Consider the following 27656-nt stretch of genomic DNA (forward strand, 5'->3'; position numbering starts at 1 on the left):
GAGCTCATCTTGGTAGCTTTGAGAAGAGAAGGCTTTCCGAGATCAAGAGTGAGCGTAGGCTGTACATGAGCGGTGGGCAACTTGTGGCCCACAGACCTCCCCCACCCCCAGCTGCTCTCCTCCCTTGTGCCCCTCTTGCACACTGGGGCATTGGAGTCCTGCACTTCCTATGCCTCCGCCGTCCCTCCCAGCACTTTTGGAGTGTGCAAATCACCTGATTCGCGCTCTGTCCCCACTCCTTCCCCTCTCTCCCCCATAGCTGGAGTGCCGCCAATCAGCTGTTCATGGTGTTCCAGCTCTGGGGAAAAGGGGGGTTCTTTTGAAAAAACCCCGTCTAAACTGCTCTCACTTTCAAAAAAAACGCTTTCAAAAAAGCGATCGGAAGAAGATATGTAAATTAGCACCAAATTTGCATATCTCCTTTCAAAAAAAGAACGTAGTCTAGATGTACCCTGAATGAAGAAAGCACCAAATCAGGCACCCACTCCACAGACCTTTTTTTTTTTTTTTTTTTTTTAAATGTGATCAGGCTTATTTCATGGAGCATTAGTGGGCAACCTGCGGCCAGTCAGGGTTCTGTCTGTGGTCAGCAAGATGTTTAGGACACAGTTGCCCACACACAGGGTTGCCAGATTCCACTGGTTTCCGTCTGGGTAGTTTTTTTTTCCTCCTGGTATTGCTAAAGTGATATGCACATAAAGCAAGGGCACATGACGTGCATGCTGATTGCACACAATATTGACTGTGAGACTGTGTACTCCCCCTGCATCCAGCCAAAGCTCTGCTACGGTTCACTCGTCACAGCCCATACATTGGAGGTACACAAATACAGTTAGCAAAACTATCCCAGGAGACTGTCTTGGTTATGATAATTTTGTGGCCCCCTGAGATAAAGGTGGGCCACTCAAGCGGCCCACTCACTAGCCTAGGTTGCCCATCACTGATGTAGAGTCTTCTCTAATTTATGCAAGCTGGCCATCACTGCGTCATTTTTGCAACTCTCAGGGTGCATCTACACAGTGACACTAGCTCAAAATAAGCTACACAATGATGTACATTGCGTAGCTTATTTCCAGCTTATTTTGAGAGTCTATTTTGAAATTTGGCACTGTCTACACAGTGCCACATTTCAAAATAACCCGCTATTCTGAAACGTTCTTTTACTCCTCATGGAATGAGGTTTACAGGGACGTCAGACTAGCGCAGTGTAGACGTAGCCTCAGAGAACACCAGCACATAGAGATGGCCAATCCCTGCCCTAGATCATGCCCCCATTCTGGGGTGACGCAGGAGCTGATAGATCTCCTGACAGAAAGAATTCTTAAATTGCTGACTACACCAGAATTACAGCTGCTTTGAACTGGAGCATCACAAAGCAGGCTTGGAACAAAGCAGGATCTGGCCCAGTGGATTTAACTCCTATATGGCTCTAGTAAAGAATGCGCTATAGGGAGAGCCTCTATGCACTGAGGCTTGGAGAGGAAGAATTCTGCCCTCACTTTGCTTGCATATTCTGATGCTTACAACAAGAGCAACCAATGTTCCTTCCTTTTAAACAGTGTGTGTGTGTGTGTGTGTGTGTGTGTGTGTGTGTGCGTGCGTGTGTGTGTGTGTGTGTGTGTGACCTAAAACAAACACAATACTGTTAAAATAAATAAATGCCCTTTAAAAATAATAGAAAACACTATTTGGAATCTTAGTTTTGTAGTTCTATTTTCAGACATCTGTTCCAATCTCTTGGAGCCTCACACGCTGCCAAAGAAAAGGTGGGACATCGGTGGCAACCTTTAAGCATATGGTATAGAGCATCCTAGGGTGCCGCTGTTCCGTGGAATGTGCCTTCACTAAGAAGTCATCAGAGACAATTATAATATGACATTTATCACAGAGAGTGAAGATGGAAAGAGCCTATTAGATCATCTAGTCCATCTTCCTGCCAGTGCACAGTTGTTGGCTGCATGATCTCATAGCTCCTTTCATCCAGAACAATGATGGTGACAATTAGTATTTAAACAGCATTTTCATTCATTCCAAAGTGCTTTACAAGCATTAACTAATGCTCCCAGCAGCCCTGGGAAGTGGATAATGTGAACCACTTTGGAGATGGGAAACTTGGGGCACAAGCGATGGTGAGTCAAACACGATTGTGCAAATGAATCTGTGTCAGACTCAGGAAGATGGTTCTATTGTCATTTGAGTTACAATCACACCTAAGGTCCAGCTAACATTATGGCCTCATTGTTCTAGGCTCTAGTACACACAGGAAGAGAGAGTCCCTAACCTAAGGACAGTACAGGGAGATAGAATCTTGTCATGTTGCAAATGGTTATAAAATGGATCCAGTCCTTTAAAAAAATTGGAAGAAATCCAGTCATAGTCTAAAGGCAGCCCCTATTCCTCTACCATTAGTTCACCATCATCCTATATTCGCTGCTCCTTTGTCCCTTTTATCTGACTCTTCGAAGCCAGCTTGTTTCCTTGATGCTGCCTGTATAGCTTACTGAGATTCAAATATATATAGTTAAAGGAGGCAGGGATAAAATTCCCAGTACAAAATGAAGAATAATCAATTTACTGCTAAGGATACAAGCCTCCAGCTCTGGAAGACTAAGCCATTATGCACATTTTGTATATTTCAGTTTTTCTAACAATTAGATAGCAACATTGGTAGAAAGGCAGCCTGGAGAAAAACCTTGCTGTCAGTGCATCAAGCTTTCTAAGAATCTGGAGACAGCTTCCTACTGCTTATTAAGCACCACTGTAACGCAATTCAGATCAGAGCTGCAACATTTCAAAACTTTTTTTATTATTATTATTCAGTGGTATGCCTGCTCCGGAAGAAACCAGTTTATAAATTCAGAAGGTTTCCAATAGATTTTTGTCACCTGGATGACTAAAAGCAATAAATATCAAATAATGCTGTGATGACACTGAAGTATGCTCCCTTTGCCATTAGCACGAGCAACTGCTGAGCCCAAGAGCTTGGCTGATGTTAGACAGTTATTCTGGTTTCCCAAATGAAAGGCACAGACTTTTTTTCTGTGTTTTCACCATCCATACACAAGGTCATTTCAACTGAAGGAAAAGAGGGAAGAGACAGGATAAACTCCTGTAATCCTTCACCTGAGACCGATTTCAGTGTGCACCACAGGTAGGAGAAACAAGAGTGTAGACAGCAGGCATCTATACATAAAGCTTCCATGATATTTTACCTTTTTCTTTATTACACTTTTGTGTTGTGTAAGTTTCATTTGCTGGTGGTATTGAGCATGTTCTGGAAATATTTTCAGCTATTAACCTAACTATATGGCTGCTCTTACTATAGCATATCACAATGTTTGGTTTATTTATCCCCACAACACTCTTTGGCAGTCCAAGTACTCTAACTAACCTCTATTTTATAGCTGGGAAGCTGAGGTACAAAGACTGAATGAATTGCTCAGGCTCACACAGCAAGTCTGCGGCAGAGCAGTGGAATTAAATCTGGTTTCTCAGGTCCCATGCTAGTGCTTTGCTCAGTGGACTGTCCTTGTTCCCTCTCTTTACCGCATGTTAAATTGTATTGTGTAAATGTAAACTCTTTAATACTATACCCTGCAAAGTAACAGCAAGCAAAATAGGAAAGTCGGTCAAGTGTATCTGACGTGTGGCTAACTCCTCCTGTCAGGTGTTCACATCATTTCCAAGCAGTAAAAATAATTGCCAATTATTTGAGACCACTAATTTCTGGCCTGCTTCAGTGCTCTCACTAGTATTTTATCATACTTGTGAGTTACGTGAATAGTCGTTCAAACTAATAAACTCTAATTTCAAATTACAAGAAAATCTGAGGTGACTGCTCTGTGTTGACTGTTAGAATACAGAAACTTGAACCCAGGGACTTAAATCTAGACCCAGATTTTGGTCAGCCACTACTCATGAATTTCAGTTGTGTGGCTCTGATACCAGTCACCAGAATGAAGTCATGGGACCTTGTAAAAGAACAGGATTTGGAATGCCTTCCCCAAACGGCTGTGTTCACGATCCCTCTGCTCGTTATTTTCTCACACAGGAGGAGTTTTAATCTTAAATTTTATGATTTGTGGTTGGTATCTAGTTTGGCACTTCATAAAATTACTTGCTCATGTAACACAAATCATAGAACTGGAAAGAACCTCAAGAGGTCATCAAATCTAGTCCCCTGCACTCATGGCAGGACCAAGCACCATCTAGACCATCCCTGACAAGTGTTGGTCTAATCTACTCTTAAAAAATCTCCAATGATGAAGATTTTACAACCTTCCTAGGCAATTTATTCCAGTTCTTAACAACCCTGACAGAAAGTTTTTCTAGTGTCCAACCTAAACTTCCCTTGTTGCAATTTAAATTCATTGCTTCCTGTCCTGTCATCAGAGAACAATACTTCTCCTTCCTCCTTGTAACAACCTTTTAGATACTTTAAAGCTGTTATCATGTCTCCTCTCAGGATACGGCTACACTGTTGGCTTTTTTTAAGAAAGTATGCAAATTGCTCTTGTATTTGCGTATCTTCCTCCAATGTTTTTTCCAGAAGAGGATTTTCTGATATTTGGCCTGTCTATATGGGGCCAAATGTCGGAGAAAAACCCTCTTTCAGAAGCCCCCTTATTCCACATTTTCTGTTATTGTTTTTCTCTCTTTATTGAGTCATGGGCCTACCTCGTCCTTTGTCTTGCTGTTGGCAGCTGCTCACTTGACAGCATTAGTTACAGGAAGTTTATTACGCCTGGCATTTAGCAGCCGTACAGACGCTTTATTTGCTTATAGATACAATCTGTGGTGGTGACTTCAGCCTACAAGGCTTGGATCCTGACTGACTGAGAAATCAGTGATCTCCACTACATGTACACACTATTTCAGGATTTAAGATCAGTGAGTGCTCTCAAGCTAAGTGCGTCTACCTTGCAAACATAAGAAGGCTCATTGACTTTTTCCAACCCATCTTGCTGGAATTTGTTGACCATTAGAACAGTGTGCAAAGAGCCTTAAGGCTGTCTACAAGCTGAGGGTTAAGTAGGTAGACAGATATGTGTGTAACTTTGTTTAGAGTAGGGAGGAATTGCTTGCAATTGTTTGGATTCTGCTAAGGGCTACTCCCTGACATTGATAAAATTGGTTTCCACTCCTTTGTTGCATTCCATAAGTCTGGGGGCTTTAACTTTGTGGGTGTTCACTGTCCAACTGGGTACTTTTGCTAGAAGAGAGAACCCAAGAAACAGTAAAGAAGAATTGTGACAGAAAGCATTCTTGCACGTTTTACCACAGCCCAGCTAGAACATTGATCTTAAAATGAAATGGTGCCATTTCAGGTAACATTGCTATGGATCTTCTGACAGATGCACGGTACTTGGACTGAGGAGATTATAGCCATAAATCATACATCTGACACAGATTCTAGGTATAGCCTTGAACACATCCCTTAATCTTCCTTTGCCTCAGTTCCCCTTCTGGGAAATGGCAAGGATAATACTTCCCTCCCTCAAAAGGGATAATTACATTTTGCATGTGCTGTGTGCTTGATGGGGGCCACCGAAGTACCTACCTAGATACTACTGTGGAAACTGACAGAAAAATTGTATTTGGTATTTCGTTAGGGGTTTTTTAATAGATATTTCAGTGGTTTGTATTGCATATTTGATGCCCTAAAGATACAATGCCATGATGATGTCTCATTTAGGACAGAACAATTCAGGTTTTACTTGAGCCCAGAACAGAAACTGTTCGAGACCAAATTGCCTCAGATATCAATACCAATCCCTATGAGTAGTATTTTGTGATTCTGTAGTGTTTTGTGATTCTATAGTGTTTCTGTAAAGAAAACCAAATTACTGAAATTTCACTATTAAAGCCATGTCACTTAAATTTCCCCAGTGCTTTACATCAGCAACCAGTATAGGAACTTATTGAGCAAGGAATCAGACCAACACTGAAATCTTACATTTTTGTAAGGAGTCCAGTTACTAAGACTAGAATCAGTGCATGATGTTTTCTGACTGATAAATTGCAAGTTCTGTTTATTTTAATTAATATTGCACTAATTTCTCCCCTTTTAGTGGCTGCATCAACTGCTAATTCTACGGCTGGGGCGGCCATGAATTCGTTGACTTCTCTGGGTACTCTGCAAGGATTGGCTGGAGCCACTGTTGGATTGAATAATATTAATGCACTAGCAGGTACCGTAAACAGTGAGTATTTATTGCTGTGGTGGACAGCCTTTCCCATTAATCACCATAGGAAAACGATCAATTGCAAACAGATTGTTACTTTTTATAAATATGCAAAACAGTGGGTAAAGTTGATCAGCTTCCATTTGTGGCACAGATAGAGTCCTGGAGTCTTAAATTTTCACTAATCTTGCCCTCTGAGGTGGATTCTGTTGAGTTCCTGAAAAAAAAAGACTCATTTTCTTGCAGGATATATGGAATTTTAATACCTGTGCTAGATAGTCAGAATGGATTCTGGTGATCGGTTTTGGTTATATGAAAGGCTCCATTTGATTTCAGAAACCACAAACATAAATTTGTTAAAATAGTTACAGCACATCAGCACAAGATATAATTCAAGAATTTAGGTTATTAAGAAACACCCATTTGCTGCTTTTTCTGTTAGTTACAGAGACAGAATAGGATACCTTCTTTGACTTGGGAGCAGCATATTTGCTTAAAAATTAAAATCAATTTTTTGGTTTTTAATTTGCAAGTATGTGACAATGGCTCAGTCATCTGTAGTACGAAAGCATGTAGATTTCTCCCATGTGGTATAAAACTAGCACTGACATTTCCAGTTAAAAGGATGTCAGTCGTGAATCAGAAACTTCATCCTCATTATCCACCACAGTAGCCAATCACAATCAAGCTTCTCCTAAAGAACAATGATCTCTTCTGTTTCTGTTACAATTACTTCACTTTTGCTTTCATTGGAGGAGATTCATCTGGCTGCATCTTTCCCCTCCTGCCTAGCTTTTTACAGCTCTTGCTATTCCTTGCATCTGCCCTATAATGCAAGGAATCTATTTGGTCACCACCAGTCTCTAGTTCATTACCCATCCTAGCATACCCTTAGGAATGGATGTCCTCCTCAGTATCACTTGCTCACTTTGAAGCTATCTGCATGATGTTCTTTTTGTCACTGTTATCTAGCTGCTCATTCAGTCATTTTGTGATGTGGCCTCTGGTTGTTATTGATGGGAGTTTGGGGGTGGAGAGGGTTCATTGATGTCCATGAACTTGTGGTGAGAGTTTGCATGGGGCTCTGTGTAGAACAGGTCTTGCTTCTGGCAAGGACACAAATACTAGTGAACCAAACAAAACCCTTCAAAGTGTAAGTATGGTTCAAGGGCAGTGTAGCAAAAGTAAGCCAATCCAGAAATGCCCCTGGTTGAATTTTGAAGCAACATATGCTTTTGTTTCTCTCAAAACACGCCACTGAAAATAGTATTCATGAAAAATCTGGTTTCATGAATTATATCAACGATGTCTAAGGAGTCACTGTGTGCTAATGTTAATATTCTTTTTCCTAGTAAATACTCAATGTATGTTAGGTGGGGCATATAAGATTGAAGCATCAAGGGTAGAGTGTGACTTGCCACCCCTTTTCATAACTACTAAGCAGCCACAATGGCACCCTTGGAAACTTAACATCCCTTCACCAAGATTGGTCCATCTTCGTAAATCACCTGTGTGGTTTCAGCTCTTGTGGGAATCATACTATCACCCATTTAGCAATTCTTGCTAGATTGCGGATGATGGCTTCTGATTTTCTTAGCTGGCATTTTCAAATGATATGAATGCAAATCCCATTTGCATGTGACAGCTGAAGAATTACTGACATATTCGCAACCAAGGACCAATTTGACTCCCATGGACTCAGACCAGGGTGGATTTGGTCCAAAATCTCCTTATTTGTGAATGTTTCTGCAGATAGCATGGAGACTGTGTGCACATGGAATATGTGTATGTGTGAGAGAAAAATGTTTTGCAGCAAGACACAGAAAGGGCACTGCTTTCTCATATACTATGATGTGAATAACACCTCTTTCTCTCTTGAGAAATACTATGACATGATTATCAGCCTCTGGTACTTGTAGCAAAGGTAGTTAATCCTTTGTGGACTGTAACTAGAGGCATCCCCTGTCTGTATTAACAATGTGCTTCTTCTAGGCCCAGGTATGCTACCACTAACCATTTCTCATTCAGTTGTTTCTACTCTAACCTGTCATGGAGCATGTAGTCATAAAAATTTGGTTTGGAACTAATATTCCCACCAGTCTTTTCCATCTGTGTGTGGAATAAATTTTATGTGCACTCAGGCATGTGTGAATGTGCACCACCTGTAAAAAAAAACCTAGCTGTGGGTGCTCCGCTAATCAGCTGGGTGGCTTCTAAGTGGCTGCACAAATGCATAGCTTATAGGCACCACTATTTGGAACTCTCTTTGTCCCATGGAAGGGCTATAACAGGATTGATATAATGGGATACAGAATCACCAGCCAGTGAAACCAAGCTCTCAGTCATGTGATCTGGTAAAATTGCCCATAAAACCAATGATACATGCTTGGGCCAAAGCTACATACAGACCGTGGATGAATTAGAAAAAGGCACTCAAGACAAATGCAGATTTGATCATTTAGTTACACAAATGGTTGAGGTCATAGTCATTGAAAGGAGACAGGTTTGAGAAGTGGAATCTGATGAGGCCAGTGGTGAGAAGCAGTTTTACAGGAACTGCAACTGAAGTGCACCCAGCTACAACCAATCCCTAAGTGACTTTCCTTCAGTGAAGCTTCTCTTCTGGAAGATTCAACAACTAGGAAGGGCCAAAATGGTCTTGGGATTAAGAAAGAAAATGGAGAAGATGGAAATCTGAATACTATTGCTTGCTCTGACTTTTCACGCAATCCTGGGAAAAGTCATTTTTCCTTTCTGTCTCTGTTTCCTTATCTGCAAAACAGAGATAATGGCATTGATCTACCTCACAGGTGCACAGAGAAACTTTAATGTACTAATGTTTGTACAGCTATTTAAGATTATTTGACAGAGGGCAGTGGAACGGCTAAGGATTATCATTTATTATTTTAGGACCCTACCAAATTCATGATCCATTTTAGCCAATTTCACAGTCATGGGATTTTAAAAACCATACGTTTTATGATTTTGGCTATTTAAATCTGAAATGTCATGGTACTGTAATTTTAGAGGTCTTTGACCCATACAGGAGTTGTGTGTGGAGAGGGGTTTACCACAAAGTTATTGTAGGGAGTGGTGGTAGTGCTACTCTTAACATCTGTGCTGCTGACAGCAACGCTTCCTTCAGAGCTGAGCAACTGGACAGCGGTAGCTGCTGGCTGTGAACCCAGCTCTGAAGGCAAAGTTGCTGCCAACAGCAGCACAGAAGCATAGATGACATGGCATGGTATTGCACCCTTATTTCTGTGCTGCTGTCTACAAAGCTTGGCCCACAGTCAGTAGCTGCCACTCTCTGGCCACCCAGCTGTGAAGGCAGCAGTACAGAAGTAAGGGTAGCATGGTATGGTTTTACCACCCTTACTTTTGCTCTAGTGCTAGTGAGGCTCTGTCTTCGGAGCGAGGTATGGGTGCCTGTTTAACAGCTGCCACTCTCCAGCTACTCAAATCTGAAGGCAGTGCAGAAGTAAGAGTGGCAATACTGTGACGTACACTCCCTAAAATAACCATGGGCAACTTCCTTTGGGGTCAGGGCTCTCAATCTGAGAAATGCTGGTCTTCTCTGTGAAATCTGTATAGTACCCAGGAAAAGCACACAAAAGACCAGATTTCACAGGGGCAAACCAGATTTTATAGTCTCTAAAGTATTTTTTATGGCTGTGAATTTGGTAGGGTCCTAATTATTTTTATTCATCACTTTGGACAATTCAAGACAGCTGAAAGCAGCTTGTGTTTTGCAGAGTGCAAAACAAATGGAGGTACATTTGTAGAACTATGTGGAAAAGCTTACGTTGGGCCTGTCTATACATCGCTTAATACAAGCCTGTGCTATTATGCCCTAGTAAATTTCATAAAAACAATGATAGAGCAAACTACATAATTTTAAGGATCAGAGACCTTTCTGCAGATCTTTGTTGCTCAAGGTGGAAAATATATTTAGTCATGTCTATTATAGTGAAGGTAGTAAAGTCCTTCCCAGTAGCAGTACCATCACACAGGGCTTTCTGTATAATGATCTGAAGTAGTAGAGACTGGGGGTTTACACAAAGAGACTTGCCAAGAGCAGAGTTGGGTAACACAGAAAAGGTTTTGCTAATGGGTTGATGACTCACAGAGGATAAAAGGGGGGGTTTAATAGTTTTTTTAATAGTTTCACTATCATGTTATTTCAATACTATGCAATAACATGCCAGTGACAAGAAGTGGTTTATCAGGGTCATTTAATTCAACCAATGTTGCAAACAGACACGCACACCCAAGCAATGGCGAAAAACAGTATCCAGCACTCTTGGTTGGGCTGCAGTAAAGTTTCAGTATCAACCCCATTATTTTGCCACTGCAGCTGCGCCGAGTCACCATTTTCAAAGTATTTTCAGTATTTTTACACTTATTCAGCTCCATTTAAAAAAAACAACAACATTTTTGTGATAGGGTAGGTTGGCATCAACCATGGCAGTCTCTTTTCCTCCCTGTGCCGCCCACCCAGTTCTAGAACTTCCAAGTGCATGGCATTTAATTAAGCAGGGACTTGCAGAATATCACATCTCTGTCAAGTGTTAACGTTGCACGAATGATACAAATATCAAAGGGTATAATTTGTACAGTAGTATCCTCTTAATTGGCACAGAGTATTTTGCTAGGATTATATACATTAGAGATGGAAAGGAACTTATTAAGGCATGCTCTTCATCCTTCTGTCAGTGCAAGATTGCTCCCTGCCGTATGCTTTCTAATGCCAGTCCATTTTTAAATTAATCATATAATAGGGTTTCCACCACTTCCCATGGAGAAGACTGTTGCACAGTCTAATAGATGTAATGGTTAATTTTTTCAGGACAGTTACCATAAATTGTGCACCGCTTACCTTCCTGACCTTTCTCCTACATATGTACACCCTTTCTAACACTTCCAGTAATCCATTTTTTCCTTCTTTTGGGTTTGCCATCTTTGGTAATTAACATATCCCCACCTTAGCTAGCATTTTGCCAAGCTATTATCTCTGCATCATAGCCTACATTTTGAACAGTAACTAGTGATTTTGGATGTTTCCATATTTAAGTGCTCACACTGGAAACACCCTGAAGAAGAGGTCAAATGTAAAATTAATTGACAAACTTCATTCATGTGGTAGTAATTTCCAGGCACTGATTTACCTAGTTTGGATGGGAACTATGTGTTGCAGTGAATACTCTGCCCCTTGGCCAATCCCACAAGTTATCCAACCTTGGTCAAGTAGATTCCTTCCTATAGCCTCAAGATCCTGTAGCCCAATGTGTGTGTTGTGGGGCACATGGAAGAATAGGATTTCCGAGGCACCGTGTTACAGTACTTGCCAGTAGCAGCTTGCATGTCGATAGATTTGGTCGTCAAACCCATTGTGCTGCAGTGATCTTCACTGACGTTGTGTTTGGTTGTTTGCAGTTCCATTTGGTGAAGTGCTGACTTGCATGCACGGCCGTCGTTGTCGGTGTCATGTAAATGCAACGACTTTTGGGAAGCACTAATGAACGAGTGCAATTTCTTTTCTCTATTGTTGGGTTTTTTGTAAAGTTGCTCAAATGCTCTCAGGTATGGCGGCCCTGAACGGAGGACTTGGCGCCACAGGCTTGACGAATGGTACAGCAGGCACAATGGACGCCCTCACCCAAGCCTACTCAGGAATCCAGCAGTATGCCGCAGCAGCACTGCCAACATTGTACAGTCAGAGTTTGTTACAGCAACAAAGTGCTGCTGGCAGCCAGAAAGAAGGTAAGCGGCACCTGCTAGGGCCTCCCAGAAAACCTCTTAAGCAGCTATATCAAATTTTACCATACGCTAAATTCGGCCTTTCGACATTGGTTGGGATTGGTTTATTTCTTCATATATGCTTTCTGAAGAAATGGGTTGAGCCTAACCATTGATTTTTAACCTTTTCTTCTTTCCTGTTCAGTGTTGTTTTTGTTTGGTCCTTTAATTTAATTTTTTTGCCATCTATCCTTCAAGATGTATTTTACCACCCATTGTTCGTTAATGTCAAAGTGCGCATTGGCTGCTTCTCACAAAAGACACTAATCATGAAAACCATCCTAAAAGCCCTTTTTTTAAAAAAAAGTATATATTTGTTGTTGGGAGGTCAAGTGGGGGGAAGAGGTGTGCAGGTAATTCTCCTCTTCCCTCTCCTCCTGTGGTTTCCATGTATGCTGTGATCATCTAGCTACTATTAGATTTTAGTTTTCAAGTTAATGGCAAGATCCACTGTTACATGGAGTGGTCCTTTGTTTAACTCTGGGACTTAAGGGGAAGCAAGTCAGTGAGTGATGCCCCTCTTTCTGTACCAACAGAGCAAAATAAACCTCAGGAAGTTAATGCTAAGAATAAATTAATACCAATTACAAACCATTTAACAAAATGAAGATAGACTTTCTCTCTTCTCTGCCCCTGCAGCCTTCTTGGGATTTTGTTTTTAATGCCTCCTCCTCCCTTAACTTTCAGCTAATTTTACAACAGAAAAGTTTTGTGTGCCTTCTAAAGAAAGAGTCTTCATTGTAGTTACTGTTCTTGCCAGAGATTCACTGGAACAAGGACTAGTGAATGGCATCAAAAGAATTTTTTATCCTTTTTTTAAAAGTCTCTTGAATCGTTATGGAACATGGCATCTCATAAGTAGACAATGTTGAAACCCTCAAAGCTAGAGATTTAATAGGGATGCTATCAAGTTAAAATAAGTATGTGTTTTATAATTTCTTTACCATTTTTACTATTAACCTTTAGATTACTGAAAATGAAATTGAATTCATTTACTTTTCTCACTGTTTCTGCTCTGTGGCTTTGTTTGATATTTTTTATCTGTGTTTCATTCAGTTTGAATAATGAAAATAGATTGGATAAAACCATAAACAGAACCTGTTTCTCTGTTGTGACTGGGTGGCAAATAAGTGTAGGGCTGGCTTATTTTTTTAAACTCTTCATTGCTTTAAATACACAAAAGCATTTCCATCAATAGTAAGTTTATCATTCCCCATGTGACAGTGTCCCTTATAAAGTACAGGCCTTTGTCATCTTGCTGTCTTTTCCAGTGGGGGACTGTTAAGGTGAGCGAGTTTCATTATTAAATTCTGCTTGCTTTGTTTGTGTTTCAACATATAACTTCTTATACAATAGCCAGACTGAAATATTTAAAGGGGGATAACCAGATACCAAAGGAAAACAGTGCATTGAATGTTAAACAAAATAGGGTGACTTTTTATGCATCGTGCTATCGATTTTTGTTAAGCCAGTTTTGCTCCGAGATTAAGAAATATCATTTTGTTGAGGTCATTTTTCTTTTTGTAAGCAGAAACTTCATTTTGACTTCTCTTCCATAGTTCCAGGTTACTTTTTTTTTTTTCCATTTCATTTTATAAAAATCTTTTTTTTTTTTACCCTGTTGTTTTGTTGTTAGTTTTTGTTTTGTTTGCTTCCAATCCATGCACCCCTGTCTAGGGCAAATATTGCAGCCCCTTCCCTCAGGCTGTGAGAGGCCAGGCAGTGTGGTTCCTCTATTGTGAACATCAGTGCGGCTCCATGAATCTGTTACCGAAGGTATTCCATAAGTGTCTGGCCTGCGCTTTCCTCTCCTCCCCTAGACAGTAATCAAACACAGCGTATCTGAGACACATGTAGGCCTTGTCTATACTTGCCTGGAAGATTGAATTAAGATACGCAACTCCAGCTGCATTAATTACAAAGCTGGAGTCAAAGTACCTTAATTCGACCTTTGGTGCTGTCTCCACAGCGGGAGGTCAGTTAGAGCAGGAGTTTCAGCGTCGATAGGGGCGCCCTCAGAGTTCAGTTTATTGGTTCTAATAAAGACTAAATCAAACTCCAGAAGATCGACCGGTAGTGAAGATGTGACCATAGTCTCAACTCAAGCCAGAGACTATCCATTTAGTCTACTCCAGAACCTGCCTGCACCAGCATTGTGTGGCATTTTTGACTCCCAGTCATACTGTATGACTGGGAAGGCTACATGTCCAGTTTCATACTGGAAAGCCTTTCTCTACTCTCTTCTTTCCAAATGATTATGGTAATGGGGGAGCAGGGTTGACGGTGAGAAACCACTGACTAGTGCTCAGTGAAAAAAAATCCAGTTTTATTTCAGTGAACAGGCTTTCAAAAATCAAAGCAAAACGCAGTGTATGTGGGGGGGAGAATCCAGTTAAAAACAAAATGAATATTTTCGTTTGAAATGTCTCAAAATTCAGAACGTTTTTCTAAAACACTTCAGTTTCAAGGAAAATGCATTTGTGTAGTTGCGGGGGGGAAAACAGTTCTAAACCGTGACCAGCTCTTTTTCTGCCAGGTAGTGAGGGCTTTCCACCCAGCTTCTTTGTTACTGCAAATTAGTTATTTGCAAAGAAAATCAGCTAGCTCAGTTTGCAAGTCAGAAGGTTTGTTTTGTTACTTTCCTCTCCCCTACAATTGCCTGTCCTGGAGACTTAAACCTGGGATCTTTATAATTGAGCTGGTCTCTTTCTCCTGTGCTAATAATGTCTCTGCAACCAGAATTTAGCTGACAAACCCACTGAAGGTGTGTGAGGAAGCATAGAACTCAACTTGTTCTCCCATAGCTGCACAGCTTAAAGAGATGCAGAGAGCAGAATTGTCGTAAGAAGGTGCCACTTTCATGCACTCGCTCTTCTAACCATAGCCGTGCTTTTGGACACGTTTGGCAGCCTTACATGAGTTTAGGAAGGAGGATGTAGTTCAGCTGCTCTTATAATAGAGATATCAAGTAAAAATATATAAAAGAGGCACTGCTATTTTGTCCATCTGCTTTGTTTTCGTTACCTCAGAAAGTCTGAAACTGAACTGTTTTCCCGTCACCTTCTAAATGACCAACGAAGATAAATGAAATAACTCTTCTAATAGCTTTTTTCATACTTTTTTTAATTGGTTTTCCTCTCTCTAAAGGTCCAGAAGGGGCAAACCTCTTTATTTACCACCTCCCCCAGGAATTTGGAGACCAGGACATTCTGCAGATGTTCATGCCCTTTGGGAATGTTATTTCTGCTAAAGTCTTCATTGACAAACAGACCAATCTGAGCAAGTGCTTTGGTAAGCAACATTCACTCAATTGGTGAACACTGTGAACCTGATCCCAGCATTACGACTTATATTCCTCAAAAGCACAGAAAGAGGCACAGACAAAGCCGCTCAAACCAAAAACTGGATTTGCAAAAATCCTTCCACTCTGACATGTACTGTGGATGTGTCAAGTACATGAAACTAATTATACCCTGTGTGGGGGAATGTCATTTACTATACTATTAAGCTGCCTTATTATGGATACCTAATTATCCTCTATTGTATAGCCGAACCTCTTTAAAACTCACTGCATTTAACCCATTACTTGTACATTACAGGAAAAGCTTTCTTCTGGGTTAAGTACAGTATTGTTCAATTAGTGTTTTTATAGTGTACACATATGTAGCACAGAATTTGTTCCAGCTAGCTGCCTAGATGAGCATCTACAAATAAAAATATATTCAACTGTACAGGTAGCATCTTCAGTTGTAATGGGGCAGGGGATGAAGAAGAGTATAATCAGTGTCAAGTTTCATGTAAAATGCTTGAGACACAGGGAAATTAGATAACTAAGGAGCATACAAAGTAATTTGTATGATGCTTAAACCCTTCTGAAATGAAATAAGATCTAGGTTTGATCAGATGCAGACCTATTGCTTTGATATATTGCATTACAAAATGTAAGTAAGCAGCAATCTCTGCTTGCAGCATCAATGTAATAAGTTCATATATCAAGTAAATGGTATGATCAGGATCTACGGTGGAGACAAAGCCTGCAAAAGAAGCTGGTTTTACATAACATATCACAGCCTCTGTGCCTTATTTAGAAGCGTGTCCCTTTCATTTTTACATTTTTGGCAGCCAGTTTGTGGTTTCTTAATGTGAATTCTCTTTTTTCCCCTGAAAATGGAGAGTGTCTGTCTCATTAATCTGTTTCTTTTGGGTCAGAATTGGGGATTGCACATGGAACAGAGCTATTTGGGATAACACCTTTTAATCTGAAGATCTTCAAGTATGAAAAAGGTGGGGGAAAGCCTGTTCTAGATGGAGACACTGAAGCTAAGGGACTCCTTTCAGGTCTCTTTCAGTGTATCACTGACAGAGTTGGGAACGTAACCCAGGTATACTGACTCTCAGTCCAGGGCTGTAACTTGATACATGCTACTTCCAAAAAAGAGTCTGCTTTTAGCAGATAGGTGGCCATAGGCACTAATTGCATTCTTGTTATCCATCTCAGCAGCGGCTCCAAGGTGTGAGGGGATGAGCCCTGCTCTTTCACCTCTAGAGCAGTCCCTCCAGGTCAGGGTTCTAATGGGGTAGTGTAAGGAAGTTTTCATAGCAGCAGCCTCGGCAGTGCCTGCTGTGTAGATGATCCAAAGGGTTTCAGTCTACAGGGCTGTTGATCCAGCAGCACAAAAGTGAGGTAGTCTGAAAGGAAGGAATTCTTATTATATAGGTTATTGTAGCACCCAAAGATAAAAATCAGGGTCAACTAGGCCAAACTAGGAAGAGGAAATCCTTGCCCCTGAGAGCCTACAGTCTAAATTTAAGACAAGGGAGAACAAGCAGATGCAACAAGAGGAGGACAAAAATGAGGAGGTGGCTAGATTTCCATAAGTAGCATAAAAGAAACGGTTCTTAATGAGGGACTGGAAGGAGGACAGAATAGACTCATAGAACAATAGAACTGGAAGAGACCTCAAGGTCATCAGGTCCAGTCCACTACCCTCATGGGAGCACCAAGCATCATCTAGATCAGGGAGGCCAATGGTTTTTGAAGGGGGCCACTTCACAAATTTCTGAAGTGGTTGCAGGCTGCCCTGGAAGGAGCGGGGCCTCGGGGAGAAGGGGAGGGGCCAAGGAGGCTTCTCGTGCTCCCCCACCCACAGATCTTGATTTGCCTTGGGGCAGGGGGAGCGCGCTGAGGCTGTCTTGCCCACCCCTACGATAAGGGATTCGGGTGCAGGATGGCCTGTGAGGTCTGGGAAGGAGTTTGTGTGAAAGAGGCAGTTCTTCTGCCTGGGGCACGGGATTGGGGTGCAGGGCTTTGGGTTGTGACCTAGAGCAGGGAACTGGGGTGCAGGAGGAAGTGCAGAGGTTTAGGTTGTGACCTAGGGCAGGAGACTGAGGTGCAGGGATTTGGGCTGTGACCTAAGGCAGGAGATTACAGTGCAGAAGGGGATTGTAGTCTGGGACAAGGGATTGGGGTACAAGGTCTGGATGGGGTATGGACTCAGGAGGGGCAGAGGGTTTGGCTTTTGTGGGATAGGGGCTAGGAGTGGTAGGGGCAGAGGACTGAGGGGGGAGACAAGGGCAGGGGTGCCAGAGGCAGGCTCTGAAAGGGAGACTTACCTGTGAGACTCCCCGCCAGCAGCCCAGCATGTTTCTCAGGCAGGAGCCTGCCCTGCCCCTGCACAGGCTGCAGGGCCATGTGCTCTGTGAATAAGAGCTTGAGGGGAGGGGTGACTGGTGCTTTGGGTGCTGCCTGTTTTCAAGCAGGCAGTTTCCATTGGCCAGAACTGGCCAATGGGATTGTGCTGGGGGTGGGAGCAGCCATGAAGCACCACTCCACCCTCCCCTCTGGACTCACAGTTTGTGAAATGCAAATGGCCTGGCAGCCACTTTTCTGACCGGCGTGTGGGGGCGGAGCAAGCAGGAGAGTCTCTGTGGTCCAGATCCAGTGGCTTGGTGGGCCGGATCCAGCCCACAGAGGCTGTTTTGCCAGGCCTGATCTAGATCATCCCTAGTGACTTGACAGTCTAGTTTGGGTAAAGTGTTCCACCATTGGAGCAGAAGGCAGGAATTGGAAAGAGCATGTGGGAGAGGTGAATAAATGATTGAGCAAGGCTAGCTTCACTGACCAAACAGAGTGAAGGGGGCTGGATCTATGTGACACAATGCAAGAATGGATAAGCAGGAGAGTCCAAGGTGGGGGAGAGCCCTCTAAATTTAAGGACAAGAAATTTGAATCTGATGTGGTGGAGAAAAGGAAGCCAGTGAAGGGACACACAATGAGAGAGGCAATTTGGTGACCAGGAAGGTGATCTAAGCAGCTGAATTTTTAATTAACTTGAGACGGAAAAGTGAGCGTCAGGAAGGCCAGAGAGAAGGAATTTCAATAATGAAAACACAAGAGGGGTGGCTCTAAATGAGCATTTTATCGATGTGAACAAAAGCTGGAGATGATGAAGGGGTTAGCCGAGGAGTGCAGGCGAAAAACCTCAGTGTCAATGCCAGGGAAGAAGGAAAAGAGGGTGATGAGTAAGCGAGGGATCCACGCTTTAATCTAATCTAAAATAATTCATTAAGACAATTTCAAGTGGAAATTAAAGAGAGCATGTCAAAGTAGATACATAATACCAGGCTGCAATGCAGTAATTAGCTAGAGCAGAGGTAGAGTGGGAGTCAGGAGTGCTGTGCAATTAAGAGTGGGAGGCCCAGATATGAAAATGAGTTGCAGTTTCTAAGCTCAAGGGGATTAGAGTGCATTATGAAAAGAGCGCCTTTGGTCTCTAGGGGACAAGAAATGTAGACCCAACTAGCCATACTGAGTACAGGCAGAGAACATTACCTAGGGCTCAGTGCAGAGAACTGGAAGGCAGAAAAAACTGGGGTTCTATTCCCCGCTTTGCTATTGACCTGTGATTTAACCTGTATATTTGCCTGCTCCAATTCCAAGGTTCTCACAATTAATTAATTAAGGTATGCATTGTACAATGGAGGCCTGAGAGGACAGGGGCTATAGAAGTGCAAAGTATCAAAATTATTATTAGAGACATGGGTAACGCATGTTTAATTCCTGCTCTGCGACAGATATCATTTGTGACTTAAAATAAATCATTTATTAAGCCATGTTTATACTAAACGGAGGCTCGACATTGCGGAGATTGATCTTCCGTCGTTCGATTTGGCAGGTCTAGTAAGGACCCGCTAAATCAAAAACGGAGGGTGCCCCCATTGATTCTGGTTCTCCTTGCAGTCATGAGGCATTAGGGAAGTCTATGGGAGTGTTTTTTCTGTCAACCTCCCTCTGTGGGGATCCCGAAGAAATTTGTCTTATGGTAAGTCAATTCCAGCTACGTTGTTTATGTAGCTGGAGTTGCATATCTTAAGCCAAACTTCTGGTTTAGTATAGACCTGCCCTTAGCTTCTCAGCACCTGGGGACATAGGACTTCCCTATCTACAGGTGTGTTATGAAGATGCATACATTAAAAATTGAGACACTGCAGTTGTGGGGGATCATCTAAGTACCAGAGAGTGAGAAACTGTCCTGCCCCTTGTCATACAGCTCACAGACACCACAGCTGTTTGGTTGCAGTCCCAGCTGCATGTGTAAGGCGGCAAAATGCTGAACCCCAACAAGATGAGGGGAGAGCTGGGATGGATTTGGAGGGATGGAATATGAAGGAAAGTAGTGAAATGAACGTGTCACTTAGAAGAAACAAAACTTTTTTTCTGTACACTGAACGAGTCCCCCCTTCTTTTGTTTCTAACCTCTAGTGCACTTTCTTTCTACCTCTGTTTCATGTTTTGTAGGTTTTGTTAGCTATGACAATCCAGTCTCTGCGCAAGCTGCTATCCAGGCTATGAACGGCTTTCAGATTGGCATGAAACGCTTGAAGGTTCAGCTGAAACGCTCCAAAAACGACAGCAAACCTTACTGATCTTAACCCCAGATGCTCACTGATCTTATTTTAGCTTTCTTAGGGTAAGTCCCATGAGCAAACCTGCCCTTCTGCGGGGGGAGGGGGGTCTAAGGAAGAACACATTGCCAACCTTCACCAAGAGACAATTATTTTTACAGTTATTGCTTCCATTTCCCCACTCGTCATAATTTAACTTGGCTGCTGTTTCCAAGCCAAGTAATTACTGAGTTGTGTTACTGTATTTTATTTTGCAACATAATTTATCTCCATTTTCTTTTTCTTTTTTTTTAAAGAAATTACATCTTAAGAATAAAAGTTTCAAAAAAGGTGCAATTTAACTCTGTGAACCCTGATGCCATTAGCACACATGGGGGAAATAAAAGCTGTTTTGTATGTATGGACCCAATCTTATCAGGGTGGCACCAGCAGTTGATAGGTTAAACATAATGGTCTTATGCCAGCAGAAGCACTTATTGTGAGACAATGACAACAAAAAGTCTTTCCGCTACGTCATTTTGTTTTTGAAAAGGATTTTTATTTTTATTTTTAGGGTTCAAATCAACATGATTTTCTATTAGTCTGTTATTACACTGGTCTTTATATTTCACTTTTTTTTTAAGTTTTCTTTAGGTTTTTGGAAAGGAATAATGTAAAAAAGATTTAGAGATCTGTTTCTAAAGCTACAGGGTTTAAAATAAAAATAAAATAAAATGAGTGACAATACTTGATGTTTCTTGAGAGATAAATTTAATAATAATAAATAAAAAGAAAGCCACAGGCCTGTAAATTTTATTTGTAAAAAGCATTTCTATTTTTATACAAAAATTTTTACTGCCTCAGAAATAATGGAAGTTATTTATTGCCTATTGTTAACTTATTGGATACCTAAAGAGCAGCTCTCTATGCTAGCTAGATCCTTTGAAGTAGTCTCTAGAGTAATTGTGCCAAGAATGGGCGCTTTTTCACCGTTGAACCCTATACTCTTTACAGTTCATGCTTTTATCCTCTTGTTTGTACTTGTCTGGTTATTTTGTTTGTAGTTTCCATTTTCTAGTTTAAAGTTCAGTTGTCTGACTTTTTTCTTCCCCCCTTCCCCTTATGTTACATTTGTTGAAAATGGTTCTTTCCTCTCTCCTCCCCCAAAGATGAATCCATCTTCTCTAACTCTTTTCAGATGGATTCTTTTGGGGTTTCATTGTGCTGCCTTTGATGAGTATTGTAAGTTAATGCAAATTATGTGAATGGCACATAGACTCTAATGATGAAAGATTTGCATTAGTTTTCTCCTGCACCCATAAAAGTGATTTTGTTTCTGCTGCATAGATTCTATGTAACTTTTTTCCTCTTCCTTGTTTTTTCCCTAGACATCTCCATGCCCGTTAGTTCATCGTTTGCCTAGCATGTCCCTGTGGCGTCTAAAAAAAAAAGTTTCATCGTCCCGTCATTGTTTCTGATGTCTTTCTGACCTCACATCATATTTGGTTCTCCTACTGACCTTTGATCTAGTTTGACCTTTGAAATTTGCATGTGACCTCATCTAGCTATGAATTTTGGGAAGTCAATGTGAAAAAACATTGCTGCATTCACGCAAGACTGAAATTTATTATTAGACAAATTAATAATAGGGTTTAAAATGAAAAAACAAAAAAATATAAAAAAAAAAACCTGTGGCAAAAATGTTTTCGCTTGCTTTCTTTTTTTTTCTTTCTTTCTTTTTCTCTTTTTTTCCTTTTCCAAAAAATAAATAAATAAAATAAAATAACAGACTTGAAAGTATTATACAGGGATTGGCATTCTGCCTGGTCACTGGTGACAATAGCAATATGTGTCCAGAGGCACAGAATGTTGGTTTCTAACAGACTACTTCCAAAACAGTTTGAGAAAAAAAACTGTCTGATTTTAAGTCTCTAGAAGTCTGTAATAGTTTTTACATTTTTCAGGCAGTGTAAAGTTTTTTGATAAGGCCATTTTAGGTGGCTCACTTTCTCATTAAAATATATATATAGAACCACTTTTTGTAGATTAGTATAAGAAAATATTTACCCTGTTTTAGGGCAAATGCTACCTATTTGTGTCACCTTTTGCTGAACTGACTCACAGTTAGACAATCCATGGTTTAATGCACATGAAATTACTATATTTTATACTGTTTCAATGTACAGGAGAAAGGTTACTGTAAACTGTGTTACGTTGGTGCTTCTGTGAATTAAGTTGTGGTTTCATCATGAGTCTTATGGTCTTAAGTGTTCTGTGTTTATAAAAGACAAGTTTAAAATTGGTTTACTTGAACAACAACAACAAAAATGAGTTTAAAAAAAGTTGTTTGCTTAAAAAATTTCATGTGAAAAATTAAAAAATATTCCAGAATAAGTTTGTGTTGGCTTGTGACGCATTGATGTCATTTTTTTATTGTGGACAATTTAGATGTGTTTGTGTTCAGCAAAATGTGATCGGTTTTTCTTTTAAAGGAAAAAAATCAGTGAAAATATAGTGCCAAATTCCAAAGGTACTTTCTTCCTAGAGCTTCAGTGTGTTTCTTGTGTGAAGTAATTTGATAACATGGGTATTTTATTATGTGTTTTGTATAAATCCCTAATATTTAAAGAAAAAAGAGGTTAAAAAGTTTGTTAACTTGCTATCCTGTGGTCTTGTTGCCTGAAATTGTTATTGTTTGTTATTTCTCTTTGATGTTTTTTGTAAAACATTGTATAAGTGCCCATGTTTCACTTTTTTAACCACTCTGCACATCAATGCTGTGAAAGCAAACCTCACAATGTATTTTCTTCATAATGTATGGAAACCTCTAAGGTGAGAAAGTTTTGAACTTTTAACCCTTTCCACCCAGAGCTGTCTTGAGTGTTAATACCTTTTATACATTCACCATTTTGCTGTTTATTTTTATATATATATCTATATATATAAATATATATATATATACTTAGTTTTTTGTGGTTTATTTAATACATGGTTGAAATCAGAAAAATGCACAGGGCAGATCTGAAGGACAAAAAATTATTTTACTGCTGTCTAAATTTCTTCTGTATCTATAACTAAAATTATTTAAAACAGTAATTAACTTGTGGTTTTCCTTTTTAGATTTTGGGTTTTTTGTCTTTTCTTAAAGAGCTTTTAATATGCTGCTGGAATATGCTATTCAGTATTAATAAAATAAAAGAAAATAAAAAACAATTCTTTAATTATCTATTGTGTGAGCCGCTCCCAGACAGGAGTGGTTATTCCACCATTTGAAAACATTGAGGAGAAAAAACAATATTTTTGTAACTAAATAAATGAACTTTTGCTTAAATCAGATGCACTAGATCTTCCTGGGTGAAAATTCAATGTGCACTGCAGTTAAACTACTTTTTATGGATAAAGTTTACATATGCTGTAATGCTTGGTGTTATTTGCCATTATTCGTAATGACAATATATGGGCCCAATCCTACAGACACTCACCCAAGTAACTTGACTTGCACCAGTAGCCAATGAGACTTGTATGTATATCTATGTGACTTAAGTGGTTGTTTGCTGGATTGAGCCCTGTGTAAGGAACCTGAAAAGAAATGCTGGTAGCCTTTTCACTGCCTTTTAAATTTGACTGGATTGCATGTCTACAGCACAAGTAGCCACCAGTGACCAAATTTGGTTCTTTACTACTGGAAAATAGAATCCATTGCCAATTCAATGCATGTGAGCAGCAGTACCTGCTTCTGATAACAAAGTGCCATATCTTCTTCCATTATCTATTCCTATTTTGTTACATTCAACACCTCCTAAAATTAAAAGTGAAGCCCTATATGAACAGCGACATAGATGGTGCACTCTGTCTCTTGTTCCTAACTTTGCTTCAATGCTTGTTTATGTAGAAGCCCTGGGATGGAAAGGAATAGCCTCTAGTGATGCAAAAAAGTTTCCTCCTTGTAGCACGTGCACTTATACCTAAATGGTCTATATTAGTCTCACATGTTTTTACTACTGCTGAGGCCTTCTTACACCCTTTGAGGGCTATTTTGTACGTCTTGCAGCAATTTTGCTTATTCAAAGTATCATCACACATATTATATATATATATATATATATATATATATATATATATATATTATATGAAAATATAATTGATTTTTTTACTATTTCACTAATTCTTCTTATTTTATCCATCATGTAAATTTCCAGTGGTTTTCCAGATCCCTTCAATACAGCAGCCCCAGTGCAAACTGAAGGTTTAGAGTCTAGTTCGAATGTTAGCGTTCATATGCTAGAACCCCAGCTGATGTAAACTGGCATACCATCATAGATTTCAGATGACACCTCTCCCCAGCTGAGGATGTGGCCCAGGGAAAGTTTCTGCATTTCCAGGTGACAACTATATGGGGGAAAGTTTGCCTTTATAAATAATAATAAATATAAAGCTTATATCTCCTTAGAGACAAATTATCTACCAGTTCTCTTTCAAAATAAGGAAAAGGAAAAACGGCTGCAAGGGTGCAAAGGGCCTGAAAGCAAAGGAAGAAAAACAAGGGAAATTGCTTTCCAAAATTCTAATCAAAAGAATAGACTAGTCATTTTTCAAACAAATTAGCTAATTGCAATGAACCGGCAGTCTTCAAATGACTAACAAGTTCATCTTTCTTTCACCATAGGGGTTATAGTTCCTTGGCTTGTGCTTCTCTGAAATCGTTTTACTGTTTCTGTTTTTATTATCTTAAGTGCTAATTAACAAAAGGAAAAAACCTGTAGTTTCATTACCTTTTGGATAATGTCATACAAAACAAAAAACAAAAAAAAACTATGTACTTGTGTTTTGTTTCGGGTTTTGTTTTTTTGGCTTTTTTTTTCCGTGCTGTGAGAATTGTTGTTTGTAGATTAATAATACTATTTTGTTTAGAATTACAAACTAATTTTTAAGTATTGTCTGAGAAAAGCCAAAGTTAATGCAACTTAGTGGAAACTGTAAGAGCATTTGAGTATTGTTTCTGTTTTATTGATGCATTTGGATTTTGTTGTTTGATGGAATTTGAGCCAAAAAAAAAAAAAGCAGGCTTTCCTATTTCTACAACTTGATTGTACTTATGCATTTTGTACCAGTGGAACTTTTTATACTGGAGATTAAAAAACAAATGGAATTTTTTGTGGCTTACTCTTGTGGGCCCCCCTGACCATGACTGATTTTCGAGTTTGATTTCTGGTTGGTAGAAAGAAAGTTGGTTTTGTTTAGAGAATTAAAAACTTTGGCTTGATATCTTTTTTTCCCTTTGCTTATATCTAGTATTTAGAATTTTGTCTTTAAAACAAAAACAAGCGGTAAGTTTCACTTTTTATTCTGTATTGTGCAGTTACACAATAAGATAACTAGAATTAGGAGTACTTGGTCACTTTACGTGGATAAATGTATTAGTTACAACTTTAGGGGTTTGCTTTTTTGCTGTTTAAATCAAAGTTTTTTCTGATTCTTCTGTCCTCATTGTGAACATAACCGTGTAGTTGAAATAGTCAGACTTATTTTTGTAATGTATGTTATTGTGTGATGCAGTTTTTTGCTTCTGTCTCCAATATTAAACCATTTTCCTAATACTTGTCTCTCTCTTCGTGTGTTGTATTGTTGGTGGTCATTATGTGTTGGTAATACATCTGCGCACCTCACTGTTTCACGTCCCTGTTTTTTTTTTCCTATTTGTTGTGTACAAAGATACAGTCGATTCCACCTAAGTGAATATCTGATTCGGGGGGGTGAAAGAGGACTTGCACATTTTAGCTGCCTTTGGTTTATGTTATATTTTTCCTCTCCCCTAGTGATTTTATCACTTTGATCATCTGAGCAGGAGATCATTTTAAATGACTGCCTGCAAAGTCGTAGTAAAGGTTGCTTTTGTTAGTCTTCTGACCTCAAAAGTTGATACATGTAAACACATGAAAATAGAGAAATTTGAGACTACATGAAAGTTTTTGCTTTGCTATTTCAATCGGAGGTCAATTCAAGTGATATTTATTTTTTTAAATGGCTTTGCCACCTGCTTTGCAGAGGCATCTGAAACATACAAGAAAAGGAGGATATAGCCATGGGATTTCTTCCAAACTGTATAGTAATCTGGTGGCATATGTTGTTCATCAAAGACTCCTTAAAAACTAATCACAGTTTAACTAGAGCTATTACAGTCTGAGAAAAATCTACCAGGTGAACAAGCTTGTTTTTTATATATAACAACCTAGGCAGTGCTTGTAACTATTGAAGCCAATAGAAGTAAAACATTTTCCCCCAAGTGCGAAAATGGGCTTATTTTTTTTTCAGTTGGGTGCTTGCAACATGGATCTTTCTCAGCACTGCATATTAAAATGTCAAATCTCTGTGCAAAAAGAAATATGATAGCAGTTGGGTGCAGGGAATGTCTCCACTGTCCCTTGGACTGGTATCCAGTAAAATCTGCAAAGGAAAATAAATGTAGTTATGGGTCACAAAGTCTCTCTCCACTCTTTTTGTCTGATCACAGACATAACACGTTGAGATTTGGAAAGTAAAATAATCCCTCAGGATGGGAAAAAAGCACTCCCAAGTGTTCTCTGGAACTCAAGCCATATCCCCCATCCCCTTCCCTTTGTCCCACTCTCTCTTTCTCTGATGCTCAGGAATCAAAGACCACTTAAAAGTGCTCTTATGAGACCCAAACCACACTTCTCCCTGTGTATCCTGTTTTCTGGTCTCTCCGATGCTCTGACTTTGGCTCACACGTGCAACCACGCCCTAAACTAGCATCCTGTTCGGAAGGTCATGGCGCACTGTTTCCTTAAGGTTTTGACAGCTATGTTGGCTCCTGTGGTTGGAACAGTTTTGAAATTTTCTGGCTTAGGCATTGGCCTCATTTTGCTTTTAATTTATTTATCTCTCTCTTTTTCTCTCTCTCTCTCTGTGAGCATAAAAGGCAAGTGGGGCATGATTTCTAGAACCCCTCACATGCTTAAGTCATCATCTACAGGCTTCACTGTCAGAGTTCAGACTTCTAACAAACATGCAGCTCTGATTTTAATCTAAGATTACAGGAGCTTGTAGGGGACAATCCAGCACTGGGAGCAGAAGGATGGTCTATGAGTCTATGGTGCTGATTCTGATAATAATTGGGGCCTATGTTTTTAAGTCCTTATAGGTGCGGGAGGGTTTGGAGTTTTTTTGCTCTTGTTTTTGAAACTTCTCAGTTGGTAGGAAAGATCGAGCTGACTTCAAGTTCTTTCTTCTAAACACAATTATATTAAAAAGATCCAATATTACAGTTTTTTAGAAAAAAATCACGAGGACAAAAAGGCCCAATTCTTTTTTTTTTTTTAAATCCACCAACAATGGGTAGAAATGAGTTCTGTAAAGCCATGCTGCTGTACAGTTTGTCCTGCTTAAATGCATGCCTTTAATTTAAATTAAGTCAGACACCTTGCAGTGTTAGCAAAATGTCTCTTTGTTAGCTGTATGTGTATCACCATGGGAAATTACCAAACTGTCACAAGACTTGCTGATGAAAGAATACCCTACCAGAGTATGTGTGCCTTTGCCCAGTTTGGTTCTTAGGTATTAATCGAGGGGAAACAATTTAACCAACAAAATGTACTGTGAATCATTCCTGATAAGTGAATAAAACATTGTGACCAAGCAATCAGATTATTCACTTATCAGGAATCGACTGTACTGCTAGCTCGCTTGACTGTTTTTGTTCCTCATCTCTGTTGTAGTTTCACTACTTTGCTGTGTTCTGTTTTTCTCTCTCATGCTCTAGCAAAATCA

The 27656-nt window shown here is 40.0% G+C and overlaps 1 protein-coding gene across 17 annotated transcripts in view; it reads left to right on the forward strand.

Moving 5' to 3' along the window:
- The window catches only part of CELF2 (CUGBP Elav-like family member 2), a 495286-nt gene extending 469821 nt beyond the window's left edge, over window positions 1-25465 (forward strand). For 11 of the 17 annotated variants that reach the window (XM_025188438.3, XM_075908547.2, XM_075908455.2 and 8 more), the window contains 5 exons: window positions 6072-6191; window positions 11751-11948; window positions 15132-15275; window positions 19783-19954; window positions 21257-25465. In XM_025188438.3, the coding sequence (XP_025044223.1) occupies window positions 6072-6191; window positions 11751-11948; window positions 15132-15275; window positions 19783-19910 (590 nt within the window). In that variant the 3' untranslated portion in view covers window positions 19911-19954; window positions 21257-25465. Of the gene's footprint in view, window positions 1-6071; window positions 6204-11750; window positions 11949-15131; window positions 15276-19782; window positions 19955-21256 lie in introns of all 17 variants that reach the window. The other 6 variants (XM_075908499.2, XM_075909196.2, XM_075909216.2 and 3 more) reach the window with 2 other exon arrangements.
- The last annotated feature ends 2191 nt before the right edge of the window (window positions 25466-27656 follow it).

This window comes from Pelodiscus sinensis, chromosome 1, assembly GCF_052426305.1.
Source record: "Pelodiscus sinensis isolate ZL-2025 chromosome 1, ASM5242630v1, whole genome shotgun sequence".
Taxonomy (NCBI): domain Eukaryota; kingdom Metazoa; phylum Chordata; order Testudines; family Trionychidae; genus Pelodiscus; species Pelodiscus sinensis.